The 19,917-nt window shown below is 41.3% G+C and overlaps 1 protein-coding gene across 1 annotated transcript; it reads right to left on the minus strand.

The window, feature by feature from the left end:
• Window positions 1-16,980: 16,980 nt before the first annotated feature.
• On the minus strand, window positions 16,981-17,976 carry LOC308305823 (chemerin-like receptor 1; the record flags this gene model as incomplete). The annotated part of the gene is made up of 1 exon (XM_080750703.1): window positions 16,981-17,976. One exon carries the CDS (start codon window positions 17,974-17,976, stop codon window positions 16,981-16,983), a length of 996 nt encoding a protein of 331 aa, XP_080606829.1.
• Between the last annotated feature and the right edge of the window lie 1,941 nt (window positions 17,977-19,917).

The raw sequence follows: 19,917 nt of genomic DNA on the forward strand, positions 1-19,917 counted from the left end.
TGCTACTCAAATTATGCTGAATGATCTTTCATTTTGATGAATACGCTCATTCAAGAGAAGTTTTTAATATTATATTAATAATTGCAAATATTAAAAGGTTCTGAATAACAAACGTTATTTAATTGTTTTTTTATAGTTATCTTACGGTTTAAATAACCATAAGAAAGGAAATAAGACTATTTGCAAAAGGGAAATTTGTTATTAAAATATTTCTGATAAGTACATACATTCTTTGTTCAAGTTTAAACTGTTAAAAGTTTAGAATATCACGTGGGTCAACTTACCCCTTTACTTGGATCAACTTACCCCTCACCTGGGGCAAGTTGAACCACATGACCACTTTGTTATAATATGTCATATTTTTATGGTCCTTTGTCATAGACACTTACTTATAATGTCAAATGATAGCAGACATCCTGAAATATGTCCAGATGTTTTGAATTTACTGCCAGCTCACTTTTTCTTGCTTCCAGGGCAACATAAGCAAAAAGTGGTTCATCTTACCCCGTTCTCCCCTATATATTTGGTCCCTGATGACCAAAAATTATATTGTAAGTAAATGTATTGACTTTCCACAAATAGACTTTATGGGGATTTCTGCCTCGTACAACTCACCCCCAAAATGAGTTAAATACTGACACCTGGGTCTGATGCTTTGTAGCAGAGTGACTCAGCCTGATGGCCTCAAAAGTCTAGTATCTCCACTGGTCCAAAGGTTAAGATGTTAGACTTTCGTGCAGGAGACCCGAGTTCGAATCCTGGGCGTTGCACACAGGGATATAAGAACCAAGGTGGTAAGTGGTTCCTGGGCCAGGTTATAAGAGACGAAAGTCCCCTAAAAAAATCATGTTACATGTAATTTAAAGGTTTACTCTGACTTTTGTGTGAGCCTCAGACATTAATATACGTTCCTGAGTTAACATTTAGATATCTGATATTAATTTAAACAGTTATATGAGAACCAAGATGGTGATTGGTTATTTGAGGCGGAATTTCACAAACAGGCTACAAGGAACAATTTCTCCTGCTGAAACAAAGAAAGAAGGAATTGAAACCGCTGCCAAACTGTATGTGTGTACCTCCCACGAAGCTGGATCAAGTACTGTCAGCAATGTTGTAACTATGTATTTGTCCCTTCAGCAAACAATACATTTCTTTTTACTAACCCAAATACGTGTTCAGACAAACCACAAATCATCTGACCAGATGATTAACATTTTAACTATGTATTTGTACCTTTGGCTAAAACTGTTAACTTTTGTTAACGACAAGGAATAGAACCAGACAAACCACAAATCATCTGACCCGAAAGTTTCCAGAAAAAAAGTGAACTGAGAAAAGGAAAAGAAAAGGAACTGAAATGTGCAACATACGGCATGTGAAACTTGATCAAGTTTTGTCATCAGCATTTGACAAGTTCTGTGAATCATTGTTGCATAATTGTTTGCTGTAAAACACTGTTTTCTTAATGTATCTTGCCTTTATTATTGACATTAACAATAATAAACAGCAAAGGCCTGACACTTTTTGTTAGTTTTCTTTTAACTAAATTATCAACGTAATCTATGTTTGCATTGTTTGAATTAGCAGTATTAAACTGTTAGAATAGTGTGTGGGTCAATTTACTCCTTGACTTGGATCAACCCTTTTTTTTATAACTATTATTTTATGGCCCTTTGCCATAGGTGCTTACTCATAATTTCAAATGATAGAAGACATCCTGAAATAATGTCTAGATATTTAGATTTTACTGCCATCTCTTCTTGCTTCCAGGACAAGTGAAAAGTGGCTCATCTTACCCCGTTCTCCCTATAAGGCCATTCAACTTCAAGCTGGCTTCTGGTGATGTGTGTGTGTGTGTGTGTGTGTGTGTGTGTGTGTGTGTGTGTGTGTGTGTGTGTGTGTGTGTGTGTGTGTGTGTGTGTGTGTGTGTGTGTGTGTGTGTGTGTGTGTGTGTGTGTGTGTCACCGTGGAGCATGAACATAAATATTGAATCAGGCACACACAATTATCCCAGATAGTAAGAAGTGTTTTAAAGTGAAATCTTAAGACTACTACTGAGCACCATATTTTGGGGGGACTTTGTCTCCTACAACCCGGCCCAGGAACCCCTCACCGTCTTGGTTCTCACATCCCAGAGTTCAATAGCAGCAGACCCAGGTGTCAGCAGGCCTACCAGTTCTCTGGCTGTAACTCATTCCTGGGGTGATTTATACAAGGCAGAAAGCCCCATGAAAGTCTATGTATGGAATGTCAATCCATAGACTTGGTCATCAGGAACCTAATCTGAGTTACCAGAACTTTATCGCCACTAGGGGGAAAAAAACTATGATAATCATATTCCTGGCCAGGAAGTTGTCCCAGGCTCAGAATCTGAGCTGGGACAATACCGGATGTAGAGCCCTGTGCACACCTTCAAAACATTCATAAAATAGAAACCAAACAACAACACTACAACAATCTGCAGCCCATGTTTTGAGGTGAGTCCTACCAAATGTGTACTTTTCCCAGGATTTTTATGTGGGATCATCTAAATCTGTATTTTAGGTATTTAATATAAAATAAAGGAAAAGCCTATGGTCCCCTTTGAGTACTAAACTTGTTCTGTAATGGTGGCCTCTAATTTGCAAATTTAGGAGTAAGCTTACCACTAATTACATTAGAAATACATACTGTAACACACATTGTCTGATCCTCAGAACTAGGCCTTTCTACCACTTTTTGTGGTCACATGTTCAGATACTGGATTCTGATTGGCTTAAAACAGTGGTAAATCAGTCAACAACCTTGAGTTGGCTCATGAACCCCGCCCACTGTTGTGTTGCAGTTGTATAACTAAATAATCTTGCAAGTTACAACTGTGTTTTCTTTCATTTATATGATGTGTTGGCAACATATGGTTTCTTTATTTGTAGTTTGTTTGTTTATGTATGGTGTGATTTCTGTGTCCAGCTGACTGCTTGGTACAAACACAATTTCCATAAAAGAACTACTGAAGAATCTGTCATCTTCTTCAACACTTTATTAAATATTATTATTTATTTAATTGTTTACAGCCTCACTTCAAAGACTAAATTAAATGCTTAAACTTAATTTTGTCAAACATAATTTATAATAACAATGTCCTATGGCCCATTCAGAAATAATGTTGACCTAAAAGTGATCTCAGAATTTTCCTGGGAGGGCTGCCTGCAGTGTGTGTGTGTGTGGGGGGGGGGGGGGGGGGGGGAAGCTCCAGTCATCATGAGCAGCCTCCGGTCAATGTTTCCCCAGGCCAAACACATCACCAACAAGCACTCAGTAACTGAAGACCAAAAGAGGAGGTATACTGTAATTCTTATTTTCTATGTATTTGTCTAATTCTAAGATAACAGCAACACTGACAATGGCTTAATTTTAACATTACATTGATCACATTTGTTTTAGGCCTCTGACCGAGGCAGAAGCCCAGGGACTGATTGACAAGAGGACAGGGTTGGTACTGTCAGTCATCCTGTATACATCCAACCTGCTTAAGATCAACTTAGTGCAGAAGTGTCTAGGCGTTGAATTTTGGAGACAGGGCTGCTCTCACAACATTTTCAAGACAAACAACTTGGGAATCACTCAGTCCGTCGTGTCTGCTGTGGGACATGTAGACCGAATGCGAATTGGCCATGAGCAGGTGAAGGCGTGGAAGGCGTCAGTTGAGGTTGGTAAAATGTACTGTAGTCAAAGAAAATCCTAAAGGCTAAAAGTATATTTTTCCTATGTTGTGTAATCTTTTTTTTTCCAGTTTTTCTTTTTTAACAATTGTTTTTGTTATTACATAGTTAAATCACAACAAAGTAATAGACGTTTAAGTCAACTATAACAATTTCTAATTTGATTACAAATGAAATTACAAATATAAGTTTTATTTTTCTTTGTTTTAACACCTTTTAGAAAGAACCAAAAGGGACGAAAAGGAAACTGTTATTCGGTGTGAAAACTCCAAGGGGGAAGTCTTATTCACTGACATGGGACAATGTGCAGGTAACAAATACACTTCAATTTCAAATTTGAGAGAATATATAAATGTTAGGAGAGAAATAAAAAATACTTAAAATCTTTTTCTGTAATACAAGATATTAATACAGTATCTGGCTTAAAGTCCTGTTCGCAATTTGGTGTTAGGGGAGTTTCTCACCTGAACTGAGTCAGTGGGTCCCTAGACATGAAAAATCACTGAGGTGCTCGTCCGCCATAGTGCCACGAATGGCGCAATGGCCAAATCAAATATGGCTGCCATCGGCTATGATGAAAATCCAACTTTTCTGTATATGCACATGTAATACCTCCATTTGGACTAATTGGGGTATGGGGAATTCATTTCTGATATTGTTTTGACCATTTTGGGTGATTTGGACCTCAAAAGGTCATGGTCAAGGTCATTTTGCTATTCCGAAGACTGTGGGCCATAACTTGGCCATTGTTAGGAGTAAAAACAGGTGCAGTAGGTCTAAATCAACTAATGCTGACATGTATAATTCATTTCTGACATTGTTTTGACCATTAAGGATCATCTTGTCTTTGAAATATCAATGTCAATGCCATTTTCCAAAAACGATTTTGTTCATTACTTGCACTTTTATAGTATTTTTTGTAAGTTTGTTACTATTTTATAGTAAGTTTGTTTTGTTTATAACAAAATACATACTAGTGAGAAATACAACAAGTAAACATCCACATTTAACTTTAAAGGGGGGTTTTAAATGGGTGTTTAAATGAGCAGATAAGACTATTTACGAATAAAAGTGACATAATAAAATTACACAACAAAATCACACACAACATTAAATAACAATTTACCTCAAAGTGCACCATATTGTGATTGTGTGCATGCAAGTTAGTATGAGGTGTTTTTACAGGATGGATTTGTCATTGTTCCATGGCAAAATATGATGCACAGAACTCCATCAGTGTCGAGTGTCTTGTTTCAGACATGGCAGGAGTGTACAAAAGTCAAAGTGCTCCTTCCATCCATCAGAGCTTGACATTGACTTTTTGAGGCAGTTGTCCTTTGGACAAGTATATTTCCCATTCACTTGTCCGGGGACAAAAGTCACTTGTCCGGATAAAAATTTCATACATTGAAATAATAACAAAAGGACGGCTAATGACCCCCCTTGCTCCCTCCACTCCATAGTATGGGCACTTGTCCTGGACAACAGGACAAGCCTTTATGTCATGTCCTGTTCCATTTTCCATTGGTTCTAGTCTTTCCTCAGGTTCCTTGGCTGTTGCAAGCAAGTGGCAAGAAACGCGCTAGAAAGGTGCCTTGTTGTTCTCAGCAGTTGTACTTCTCTGCAACCAATACTGTGTCTTGTTCTGTCAAGGTCTTTGCCTCTCCAAAGTTTGTTGTCAGAAGCCATAACTACATGTTTAATCCTCACCTGGCCCATGCAGTCATCTCCTGTCTCCAAGGCATATGTGCCTTGATCACTGTCTTGGCTAGTGGTGCTCCAAGATGAGACTGCTTGATGCAGTAGAAGTGAGTCTCACCAGAGCCATACTGCTGCCAGATCTCCTTCATCCCCAGTGCTTGGAAATATGGGGTGTAATATAGCAGTAATGTGAAGGAGACAACAACTCTCTGGGGTCCGCTCATAGTTCCGACATCTCATTATTCTGACCATTAGGTTAGTGAAGGTTAGGATAGGCTTAGTTATAATGGAGGCTGAACATGCACCAGGTGTCAGCCTCCTCAATCCTATTCAAGATGTCTGGGATCTCTTCTCCACTAGCGACATCATCAACAGAGACAACAGAGCTGATAATGGTAAATGGACTGCATTTACAGTATATAGCGCTCTTCTCCAAAGCACTGTACAATATATTTCACATTTGCCCATTAACACACACATTCACACATACATTCACACCGTGAAACCATGCAAGGTGCTCACCGGGAGCAGTTAGGGGTTCAGTGTCTTGCTTAAGGACACTTCGACAAATAAGCAGGAGGAGCCAGAAATCGACCCTGGAACCTTCAGATTCCAAGGCAGCCGTTCTACCTACATCGCCACAAGCTTGAATGGACACCATATTCCGAACACACAGCTGGAGAGCTGTGTGTTCTCCTCAGACACCCAGAATTTGTAAAGTTGATGAGGGATGGGTGCGTCTGTTATCTCTGATGATGATGAGTGGCTCCCTGCAAAAGGGGCTGGAGGTGAAGAGATCCCAAAGATTGAACTAGATTGAGGAGGCTGTCACCAAGCTGCTGGTACATGTGGATTGTGGAGTCAACTGGCCCTATTATAACTAAACCTACCCATAACCGTAACCTAATGGAGGGAATAATGGGTCGCCAGGATTATGAGTGGACGCCAGAGAGTTGTCGTAGTGATACTTCCAAGCACTGGGGATTAAGTAGATCTGGTAGCAGTATGGCACTAGGTGTGCAGCGGCACATGCTTCTACAGCATCAAGCAGTCTCTCAACTTGGAGCACCACTAGCCAAGACAGTGATCAGGGGACATATGCCTTGGAAACTGGAGATGACTGCATGGGCCAGGTGGGGACTAAGCATGCAGCTATGGCTTCTGACCAAATACAATATCTAACACACTTTGGAGAGGCAAAGACCTTGACAGAACAAGACACAGCATTGGTTGCATAGAAGTACAACTGCTGATACCAACAAGGCACCTTTCTAGTGCATGTCTTGCCACCTGCTTGCAACAGCCAAGGAACCTGAGGAAAGACTAGAACCAATGGAACATGGATGGATGCAAGGAACACTTCGACTCTCGAGGATATGGCTGCCTTGCTGATGGATATCGGTGCATCATATTTTGCCATGGAACAATGGCAAATCCATCCTGTAAAAACACATCATACTAACTTGGATGCACACAATCACAATATGGTGCACTTTGAGGGAAATTGTTATTTAATTTTGTGTGTGCTTTTGTTGTGTGATTTTATTTGTCACTTTTATTCGTAAATAGTCTTATTTGCTCATTTAAACACCCATTTAAAACCCCCCTTTAAAGTTAAATGTGGATGTTTACTTGTTGTATTTGTCACTAGTATGTCTTTTGTTATAAACAAAACAAACTTACTATAAAATAGTGACAAACTTACAAAAAATACTATAAAAGTGCAAGTAATGAACAAAATCGTTTTTGAAAAATGGCATTGACATTGATATTTCAAAGACAAGATGATCCTTAATGGTCAAAACAATGTCAGAAATGAATTATACATGTCAGCATTAGTTGATTTAGACCTACTGCACCTGTTTTTACTCCTAACAATGGCCAAGTTATGGCCCACGGTCTTCGGAATAGCAAAATGACCTTGACCATAACCTTTTAAGGTCCAAATCACCCAAAATGGTCAAAACAATATCAGAAATGAATTCCCCACACCACAATTAGTCCAAATAGAGGTATTACATGTGCATATACACCCAGAAACAGAAAAGTTGGATTTTCATCATAGCCGATGGCAGCCATATTTGACATGGCCATTGCGCCACTCGTGGCACTATGGCGGACGAGCACCTCGGTGATTTTTCATGTCTAGGGACCCACTGACTCAGTTCAGGTGAGAAACTCCCCTAACACCAAATTGCGAACAGGACTTTAAGCCAGATACTGGACTATATAAGGTTGAAATAAAAACAAGTAGAAAACAAATAACACTGTTTTTTCTTAACAGTTATCGTCACATGTGAAACACCAACACCTTGGACATGAGAACAAGTTCTTTCTTTGGGCACAACACTAGCATTTGCCCACAGAAACAAAGTGAGCTTTGGCCATCTTCACGGAGAAGGTCAAAAAGCAGTGGATGTCCCTGTGCACCGGATCCTGCCAACACAAGCGGTATGTACAGTAAGCATGCTGAACACACATAGCCACATCCTGTGTAAGCCCCCCAAAAAGTCAAAGATTTATGACATTTAAATGCACATTGTGTTTCATGACAGGATTATCAGTCGCTGCGTGACCGAATGATTATTATAGTCATGAGGATCCTCAGTGAGAATCTGACGGCTCTTCATAAGACTAAACCCAAAGTCTTGAAGCACATTCCTCACAAATACACAAACCAAATGGAGGAAAATAGCACAGTGGTAGGGAAAAAAGCATATCCGAATAGGGGTAATATAACTAATGTATAACAGTTTTTGTCAAAATCTCACAACCTTCTTTATCGTCAGACAATGAGGTGCAGTGTGGGTTTAGTGGCCAGCAATAACAGTAAAATCACATGTGAAATTTCTACCTATTTCTAACTATTTTTCTAATGTTCCTTAGGTCAGCCTTGGGGTGATAAACTCAAACCCAAGCACAACAGAAGGAGTGCTCGAAATTATGGATGTCCTCCAAAACTTTGTGCCAAACATTGATGGGGAACCTTACCCCACCCTTTGCTGTGGAGATGGGCTCAGTGTGGAGCGAATGGTCCACTGCCGGGAAGCCAGGCTCAATGGAAGCGATCCTCAAGAACGTTTGGAAGGACTCGTGGAAGCACCACAGGAGTTTCACAAAGACATGCTTCTCCTGCAGGTAAGATGGAATTATATTGTCATTACATTTTCAAAATGAACATCACACTTGCTATAATTTCTAGTTGACACTACTACACCTTTTTTGTTGCTTTTAGAAATATATTTGACCAACTACTTCTTCTACACAGGACACCATGAACCTCTTATTGAAACAGAAGAGTATAAGCTCCAGAGGAACGTTCTCCAACCTGAAGGGGTACTTTTCCCAAAAGTCCCTAAAAAAGAATGTGAAGGAAAATGTCCAACATGTCTGGGACTTCATTGAGGTAGAACGTTCAAACAAAATATCATAAAAGCTAATGGGATACAAATGCTTTTAAATACAAACTGTACAACTCAGCTTTTTAAAACTTAGAAATAATTTAAAATGCTATGTGTTAAGGGTTTATACAACAGACACAACAACTGATTTCTCTGTTATATATATATATATGCACTGTGCTCTCTTTAGTTTGTCACTTCTGGCTACATCACATTGTATGCCACCACATTGTGTGGCACGAACAAAGTGGACCAGACTCCTGAGGGCTACCCAGACAAGGCCGAAGAAGAAATGCTGTGGTTACACAACCTCGCCCAGCAGGTCGTAGATTTCTGTTGGATGCCACCTGCACAAGAGGACATCGGACGTGTCGCTTCTACAAAGTGGGTCGAAGGAGCCAAAGAAGCAGAAATCTTTCCATTTTGCATATGTGAAGAAGGTAACTGTTTATGTACTTTTGGGAATCTGATTGTCAGGTATTTCTTTTGGTGTATAATGGATTTAATAAATATTGTAAATGTGACATTGTATTGACATTTTCTAATGTTACTATTTAATTTGTATTCTAATGTCTATTGACAGACAAGGAAGAACAAATGGTGCAGTGCTGCAGCAACCTGTGCGGTTCCATGTGGTTTCACCCATCATGTGTGGATCTAGAAGAGGTACCAGAGGGTGACTGGCACTGCAGCAAAGCTTGTTTCGAAAATGGATCTTATGTGTACTGTTTCTGTCACGAAGACATCGGCGGGACCATGGTGCAGTGCCATCTCATGGAGAAGTGTAAGAGATACGAGTGGTACCACCTGGATTGTTTGAGCCCAGAAGCACAGGACGAGATCATAGGTAGGGAAAGAGCTATGTAATCTACTCTTGTTTTACAGTCCATATCACAGAATGCATTTATGTTCTAATATAAGCAATTTATAATCAGAATAATTTAAAGTTATACCATGTAACTTTTTTTATAAAACAAATCTTAAAATGGTCCTAACTGTTAAATCGCTAAAGTTTTAGAACCCCCACTCCGTTATTTTCAGCTTCAAAAGCCTTCTCTTTATATGTTTTCTATGAGCCATGAGGGGGGGAGAATTTCGCGGCAAAATGACGTCATCATACTACCGGCCAATCACAGCGAGGGTTATACACTGCCGGCCAATCACAGCGCATCTTGGAGTGGGGTCGCTAGGGCTGCCATATTTGTAGTCTCCCGTGTGTCTCTATACTTGGGTGCACGGTGAAGCATGGGTGAAGGAGTGTATCTCCGGAATGGCTGAACGCACAGGAAGCAGGGACCCCAAAAGATAGATCTCGGCGAGGTGGAGGCAGACGTGGGGGTGTGAGAACCGAAAAACGGCCGAAAGATGCGGACGCGACCGAGGTTTGCTATAGAGCTACTGACCACAAGTTGAGCAACTTACACAGTATAGCTTTAACTTAAAAAAAACATGTGTCGAACAGGGACATGGTACTGCTTCTACGGTGCACAGGGAGAGGATCATGTTCAGAACTACAGCCACGCAGTGCTGTGGGAGGGGCTGAACAATCTGGCACGCAGAGATGCTGTCAGGGAGGGTTACGGCGATGCAATGACTGCATGCTGGAAAATGGACATGCTCAGCTTTTGGAACAGGAAGCATCCAAAATATTTTATCCTAGCCCACCAAATGTTGACTGGTAAGATCTAGTCTAATACATTTGAGAGTAAATATCATATTTGTGTTATAACACATCATTATATGAGAAATCAATCATCAAATTGGACTATCATGGTCAAATAAAGATCTATGCTATTTAACCTGTTTCTATTTTTAAGGAATTGAAGGTCACCTGTCGGAGCGTCTACAGCAAGACATGACTTGGAACCGCGTTGCCAATTTGCAAGGGAAACCAGGGGGCAACGTGGGATTGGATTTGGTCAACGAGTTTCTGAACAATGAGTTCAAAGGTTTGATTTTTTATTCTTCATGGAGAATTGTATAAATGTATTCTTGTAACTATATGGATTTGTAAAACAGGATCATGTTTGTTTTCCATTTCCAGACACGCTTAAAAGAGGCAGAGGCAATTACACTGAGAAACAAATTGAACGGGTGCGCTCAGCTTTCTGGCGCTTTTGGAAGGGAGGTGGACAGGCTCTTTACTGAGGCCGGACTTGGCAACTTCATGTCTCCAACTGGGCATGCATCATCCATAAAGAGGTATGGTGAGGACATAGGGTCAGTGTATTTTTCGGCCGTTTGCGGTTCAATTTTATTTGTGTTAACTTTCAATTCAGAATACAGTCCAAAACAGTCCAAAACGGCCCGATTCTGAATGCTGTTTGGAAGTGGCAAAACAAAACTTAGAATTGGGTATTGTAAGAACAAAATGAGACCCGGTTCGAGCTTCTCGTTGCTGTGGTTCAAAACAGAATGCTGGTCGTCCAGCTGTACTAGAGAAAAAGCAATCGGTTTTGATACACGCTGCTCTTAGAGGTGGGACGTTCGCGAACGAATCAAGTCTTTTGAACGGCTCTTTGAAATGAACGATAGGATTCGGTTCACAGTAGGGAGACGTTCCTTTCTAGTGAACAGTGGTGGGAAAAGTACTCAATTTCTTTACTTAAGTAAAAATATCAATACTGCAATCAAGAAGAAGTTTGGAATGTTAATGTACTTGAGTAAAAGTGAAAAAGTATTGCTATCAAAATGTACTTAAAGTAGATCGTAGATCGGCTATTTTCAAATTATTTTTCTACATTTTACTCATTGGAAAACCTGTGAAACAGGACATTCTGCATAATGAGTACGTTCTAATATTGGTACTTTAAGTACATTTTGATAGCAATACTTACATTCCAAACTTTTACTTGATTGCAGTATTGATATTTTTACTTAAGTAAAGAAATTGAGTACTTTTCCCACCACTGTTCACTAGAAAGGAACGTCTCCCTACTGTGAACCGAATCCTATCGTTCATTTCAAAGAGCCGTTCAAAAGACTTGATTCGTTCGCGAACGTGCCACCTCTAGGAGCAGCGTGTATCAAAACCGATTGCTTTTTCTCTAGTACAGCTGGACGACCAGCATTCTGTTTTGAACCACAGCAACGAGAAGCTCGAACCGGGTCTCATTTTGTTATTACAATACCCAATTCTAAGTTTTGTTTTGCCACTTCCAAACAGCATTCAGAATCGGGCCGTTTTGGACTGTTTTGGACTGTATTCTGAATTGAAAGTTAACACAAATAAAACTGAACCGCAAACGGCCGAAAAATACACTGACCATAGCCACATTTGTTGCAGAGTTTCACAATGATGCACTCTTTGAATACCTTCCTGGAAGACAACACAAGGGCTTCGAGGAATTCAGCTGCATGCAAGTGATCCGAGATCCTCAGAAGATTGCACACCAAATGATGAGGCTGGCAGAGGACCTGGATGAGCGGCGGGATCTTCGTGACACAGACAAAGACACAGACGAAGACACAGAATAAAAAAAGGTGTGTTAGACTAGGTTTGAGCTGCTAGTTTAGTGTAGTCATTTTTCTGTATTTACATCATTATTAAAGACTGAATGTCAGTTAAATTAAATAATTACCTCTCTAGGCTGCATCAATGTCCTCCCTTGCCATTTCAGGCAAGAAAAAGTACTCCAGCACTTTCTTCCTCAAGCACTTGGAGTCTGACCCAGTTACTGCTTGCCTGGTTAATAAACCAGACTCTATCACACACTTCGTTTTGGGAAGAGAGTCTGGAATTTCGGGGAGAGATTCTTTGTCTGGGGGGTGGGCTAAAGCCTATTGACGTGATGTTAGGGGCGGTTTAGAAAAATGTCAAGGTGACTTGCTCTTAATCGTTCCCTTTGAACTTCAAAGGGGTTGAAAACCGCAGTAATTGATTGAGCCATACAAGTGTCAATAGCGTGTTAGTGTTCTCTCTAATTCTCTCTAATCAATGAAACATCAAAGACAACTATCTCTTTGATGCCTGTAATGAGAGTGGAGGGGGGATGTGTTTGTATACACACAGACTCGCCTGATTGGCTGAATGGTTTTGAACCAGGCCACCACCCACCACGTGCCCCAAGCCTACAGCCCTGATTGGCTAGCACTCTCATTCAATAATTTATATAATCGACAACTCTATCCATTAGGATTCTCTCCATTACTTTTGAGAGGATACTGGCTATGGCTACGGGCCTATAATTATCCAGGCTACTGACCTTACCCGCTTTGTCCTTAATTACCGGGACAAGCAACACAGAAAGCATTGAATCAGGTAAAATACCATGGACCATAAATCCAGTAAAACTGATAGATAAAAGAGGGGCTAGCCTCAGACTGGCATTTTTCAGGTGTTCTGCAGCTCCATTCAGACATGTCTCCATTCCGAAAGTGACTTCTTATTGTCGGAGTGGCAACACTTCCATAGGGGTTAGAGTTAGGGTAAGAGATAGGGTTAGTGTCTGAATGGAGACATGTCGGAAAGGAGACATGTCTGAATGGAGACATGTAACCCCCCGTACTGTCGAAGGAATCGAAGGAATCTCTGGAGGGTACTGTCGAAGGAATCGAAGGAATCTCTGGAGGGTACTGTCGAAGGAATCGAAGGAATCTCTGGAGGGGATAACATTGCAGCCTTGTGGCGACAACATTATGGTTCCTTGTTTAACTGTATTAATAGTGAGTTGTTTGTAGATGACTCAGACATGAACAACGACACTATAGGAATAAAAACACATGAAGTGTATGAAGCCATGCACAAAGTATCTGACAATAACCGGCATGGGTAAGGTGAGGGGGATTTACTATTAGTAATGGCTCTCACCTCTTTCCAATAGTCATTCATATTGTTACCCATTAGTTTGCTGGCCATGGAGTCTGCCCTCATGGCTTGCTCATTTTTTTTACAAATGAAAAGAACTGCATACTTGTGTCTAGCATTTGCTACAATGTTATGCTCCAGCTCGGGCCCCTGTCTAGGCCTTCCAGCTATAGCCCACAGTTTAAAGGCATCCCTAGCCTCAGCATGATACACTGCTACATGGTCGTTCCAGCCTGGTCTGATGTGACCTTTTCTCTTCCTCTTGTAGTGGGGCTTAGCACCTTCAACAAAGGCAGCCACTATTCCATCATAAAGGGAACAGAGGTCGTCCTTATGCTTAACACTCTTACAATTAGCATATTTACACATGATAGCATCTATAGGTAGATCAATATTATGTAATAGTTTGTCAGTGGTCATATAGTAAGAAAGAAACTAAATCCTCCTTGGACAGAGTTGACCAGTCCAGTATACCAGAAAAGTCAATATTGTTATTTCTAATTTATTGTGAAGGTCAGAGGTATATGGTCAGTTGTCACTAACCCATACCCAATACTCATATTAACTATAGCTGCATGCCCATCAGCTGTACTAATACAGTGGTCGTCTAGCCATGAGGTACTATATGCCAGGCTTAACTTATATAAGTAAAGCTGTCAGTGGGCAGGAGCACTTTGCGACAGTAATCATTGCTATAGAGTGTTTGTTCAGTAACAGTGTTTAACTATCATCATCAATATTTAATATTAGTGGAATCGAACACCACTCGCCAGTCCGACACCCAAACCACTGTGCCAATAGAGCTGAGCTCGATTGGCAGGGCGTTTGCGGGTCGGATTATTGGCTGGGGCTACAATCACCCCCTCTGTCTTTTGAAGCTTCACACTTAACGCCGCGGACCACCGCACACGACGTCCCTCATGTCCCTCACGCAAGGATATCACGCTCCTCATCCTGCCGACAACGCCAGATTGTAGTGATGCGCAGGAGCAGGAATCGAACACCACTCTCCCACTCGCCAGTCCGACACCCAAACCACTGTGCCAATAGAGCTGAGCTTGATTGGCAGGTCGGTTTATTGGCTGGGGCTACATTAGCAATGGTCTTTTGTCTGGTGTTTGCTAGCTAAAAATACAATAAAATAGCCTTTCTTTGACCCCTTCAGAATGAGACACCAGGGAACAAGGAATCCTGACAAATAATACTCTGTGAAAATATTCTAGTTGTTGACGGTGCTACTGGGCCGTTTATAATACAATATAGGAATGAAGCCGCGGGCCGCATACAATTTGTCCTCGGCCCACATTTGGTCCCCGGGCCACACTTTGGACAACTGTGCAACAGTATAGAGCAGTGGTTCTCAACCTGGGGGTCGGGACCCCCATGGTGGTCCCCAAATTATTTTGGGGGGTCCCCATATGATTAACTTAACGTGCAACATTGTTTTCTCACTCAACAGTAAACAAACCAACATGAAGTTTAAGTGTATAGAGGGTATCTGCACATTTCTAAAGTGACAATTTAAGGACGTTTTAATACCTCAAAAATGACAAATTAAACATTGGCCAAATTGTCAAATATCAGAGGCAGAAATTGTGAAAATAGCAGATCTACATGCTTGCGAGCCGTTGTGAGCATGTAGATTTGCTATTGTCCCAATAGAACCGTGTTATACAAAATGTTAGGCAGGAACATTCACGTCAAGCAGATTTAACCATTTATTGCATAAATGGAATACAGTTGATCTTGGCGTTTGAAGGGCTCCACGTTAGGAGATGTTCCCTGAATTTTGTGCAGGCTTTTCTGAGCATGCTAAGCAAAACCAGGGAACGCTAAGCAATACTCCCCCATAAGGATAGAATAGCAAAATAATAGCAATAACCATGACATGTAACATAGTCAAAATCACAGTATTGAGCTTAACAACATTGACATGAACTTAGTCAAAATCACAGTATTGAGCTTAAAGGTCCTACACCATGCATTTAAAAATAATTTATATAACACTGTTTGTGTCCCAAAAACGTTTTTGAAAAGGTTTGAGGCTAAATTACCACTCCTGAATACAGAGCCCCTGTCATTTCTGCCTGGCTTTCAGAGCATTTTCAGCTGCAGTACCACCTTGTCCTGAGTGGGAGGACTGCGCTATTGAGCCAGTTTTGGCCCCACACTCCTCCCCACCTCCTGCTCAGCAGGCCTGCCCACCCCTCCCCAACCCTCTCCCAGCTCCTCCTGCCTCCTTCTCAGGCCTGCCCACCCCTCCCCAACCCTCTCCCAGCTCCTCCTGCCTCCTTCTCAGGCCTTGTGACATCACAAATCTGACCTTTCACAATCAGGACCGTTCTGAGACTATGCTAACATAGATCTGCCCATAAACTGAGAAAGACACAATGGTCAGAAATAGGACTTTGTGAGGATAGAAGTTGCTGGTGGGACACCAAGAAAATACATAAAAATTGGAAAAATGTAAATTCATGGTGTAGTCCCTTTAACAACATTGACATGAAACTTAATCAAGATCACATTATTTGAGCTTAACCACATTGACATGTAACTTAATCAGGCTTAGGCTTCGGAAACCAAGCATTGGTAGAGAAAGCAAGCCGTATTTAAAGGAGCCTTCCCTACTGATTGAGCGCTTTGATTGGAGTATGTCGTAGTATGTCATTATGTCATGTGACATAATGACAGTAGATATGTTAATGAGGTATGAGAACAGAGCTGACTGACATCTGACTACAGCTGAGCAGCAACTTGACTCCCATGTCCTGCAGAAACTAACGCTGAAGCTTCATGTAATGCCTCAACTTCAGGGTGGGGGGTCCCCAGTTAAAATATGGTTATTTGGGGGGTCACTCTGGTATAGAGTATAGAGGGTATGCTCATGCATAAAGTGAATGGCAAATCGAGTGGCAAAGTGAGTGTCAAAGTGAGTTAAACGTTGATTAACGTTGTTTAATGCAATCAGACAGGACCTTTCTGTTTGGATGTATGGGCTGTCAAGGCCAGAAAAGCAGTTTTTTGCCACTCAGTAGGCGTTCCCGCATGACTTCCGGGTATGATGATGATGTCACGCGCATACCCTCTATAGAGTGTTTGAGAACTTGGGCAGGATACAGATTAATCAAGTGAGATGCTGGGCTAGATTATGATCTTCAAATGCTGATCTACATCTCCACGTTGTGAGCTTGCAGATCAGCTATTTGAAATATAAAAAAATCAAAAAATCAAAATAGTAAAAAAAGGCAAAGAAGTTTAGGCATAAGCCATAAGGCATGGATCATATTATAGCCCGCTATGTCATAATACTTAGTCATTACTTTGAGAAAGTATCTCATTATCATGACCAATGGGAGCTTTCATTTTCTTACTCCACATCGGTGGAAACGCTGTCTTTACTCTCTTCATCGACAGCGTTTTCAATCCTTGAAAACAAAGAGCTCAGCAGTTTCTGCTTGACGTCTTTGCCCAGGAAGGCGTAGAGGAAGGGGTTCACACAGCTGCTCACGCTGACAAGAACCACTGATATCTTCATTCCAATTTCAATGGTTGTGCTTGAGTGGTTGTTAAAATCCGCTAAACAGAAGACGTGGTAGAGGAGCCAGCAGAGGACGAACGTGACGATCACGGCGGTCATGACCTTGAGTGGCCTGGCGTGCCTGGCCGCCCTGTTGCTCCGCAGCCTTGCGACGATGACAGAATAACACACCGTGATGACCAGCAGGGGGAGCACGAAGCCTAGGACCAAACGGAAGACGGGGAGACCTGTAAAGCTGCCGGGTAGCTGATCATGATCACTGGAGCATTTAGTAACACTGTAGCCCTGATCGTCTGTTGTAGTACGACGAAACACTAAGGAGGGAATGCTCACTACCGCGGCTAAGAACCAAGCAACGACCACCGCGAACCTGGCCCTCCTCAGCGTACGATTGGTTCGGGCCCAGATCGGAAACGTGACGCCCACACAGCGGTCGACGCTTATGAGAACCATCAGGAAAATGCTACTGAACATGTTGAGGACCAAGAAGAAGGAGCTGAACTTGCACATGAAAAGTCCAAATATCCAGGACCTCGTGGCCATCATGTAGATGTTGAAAGGCAGCGTGGCGCAGTAGAGGAGGTCGGACACGGCCAGGCTGAGGTACCAGGTGGTCGTCACCGTCTTCTTCTTCTTCATCTTGAAGCCGATCACCCAGACGACCAGGCTGTTTCCCACAACCCCCAGCAGGAAGAGGATCACATTTATCACGACCATGGTGACGCACCCTGGTTGGTCAACGCACCGTGGTGGGGGTTTGACATAGACACCAGGGTCGTCATAGTTATATGCAGTGGGAGGTGAAGATGAGGTCACGGATGCCATGGCGCAGTACTCCTTCCTATGGAGTGGAAAAGGAAATGCACATTGATATGATCTGAGGTTTTTGTTCATTTACCACAAACACTCTGCATTTGTATCGGCTGTGCATTTCGGGCTGCAGAAAGAAGGCTCTTTAGCCTACAGTTTTACACAGGCCTTATATCATACAGGCCTTATATCATACAGGCCTTATATCATACAGGCCTTATATCATACAGGACTTATATCATACAGGCCTTATATCATACAGGCCTTATATCATACAGGCCTTATATCATACAGGCCTTATAATATACAGGCCTTATATCATACAGGCCTTATATCATACAGGCCTTATATCATACACAGGCCTTATATCATACAGGCCTTATATCATACACAGGCCTTATATCATACACAGGCCTTATATCATACAGGCCTTATATCATACAGGCCTTATATCATACAGGCCTTATATCATACAGGCCTTATATCATACAGGCCTTATATCATACAGGCCTTATATCATACAGGCCTTATATCACACAGGCCTTATATCACACAGGCCTTATATCATACAGGCCTTATATCATACAGGCCTTATATCATACAGGCCTTATATCATACAGGCCTTATATCATACAGGCCTTATATCACACAGGCCTTATATCATACAGGCCTTATATCACACAGGCCTTATATCATACAGGCCTTATATCATACAGGCCTTATATCATACAGGCCTTATGTTCTGTGTCCATCACTCTGTGTGTCCTTGGAAACCTTACGTAAGGCCATTTAAGGCTATTATTAAATTAAGCTATTGATTGCTCTCTTACCAACGCTGAGATTCCAACCCAATTAGACAACTTGCTTTTAACCAGATTACATGGATGGCTCAAATTGGTTTGAATGGGATGTGGTCATTGGATGTGGCACATCCATCAAGGGATTATGTCTGTTGGGCACTCAGCGCGGCTAATATGTCTTGACTAGGACACAGGGCCAGCTCTGAAGAAGGTGCGTGCAGACGCAGACCAAAAAAGGGGGTTAAAGGAGTAGTTCACCCCCAAAATGATTTTTTTTTTTTGAAAAAGTCATTTTGGGGGTGAACTACTCCTTTAAGCCACCTATTCTCTCAAGTTAATTAAGTGATGCGGGTACACGAGCATCTGCCCCCTGAAAAAGCTGTGTACGCATGTTCTGAATTATCCTTAAAACAGTATGCCAACATTGTAACGGTGGCTCTCTCGACCAAGCCATGAGAGAGTCCACAGCTGTTTTTTGAAGAGACTTTAACAATGGATTGTGAACACTGTAATAAAGCCTGAATGTTATAACGAAGAAATTGTTTTGGACTATTCATCTCTTCACCATTTTTCTGTCAGATGCAACAATATATATATATATATATATATATATTTATATTTATTTATTTATTTTTTCGTACACTTTTAAACTCCCCCAAAAGAGAACTTTTTCATGAATTAAAAACAAATCCAGACATTTTTCTAAATGATTTCATAAATAAATAATAATAAATATCCAAGAACATCCATACATTCTAATAAAATATTTAAGAAGTGAAAATAGCAGATTTTGTGAGCTTGTAGATCTGCTATGTTCACTATAGTTTGGGGTCCCAGGCAAACAGTCCTCTTTTGGGTCTCAAGATAAAAGGTTTGGGAACCACGGGTCTGAATAATAACCATAATAACCATGGGTCTAAATAATAATATAGCGTCTTATTTCTGTGATTCTGGTGAATGGTGATTCTTTTTTAAATCTTTTTTTTTTAATCACAGTTAAAAAAAAAAGTTAAAGAGACAAAACAAATTGGACAAATAAAATGGGGGGGGGGGGGGGGGGGATATATCATTTCAGGGGTCCTTGGCACCCCAGAACTACTGATATAGAAAGCAATTGAGCATTCTTTTTGTTGGAGAAATAAGTTCACTCACCTCA

This window comes from Nannobrachium achirus (assembly GCF_963921795.1).
Source record: "Nannobrachium achirus genome assembly, chromosome: 1".
Lineage (NCBI taxonomy): Eukaryota > Metazoa > Chordata > Actinopteri > Myctophiformes > Myctophidae > Nannobrachium > Nannobrachium achirus.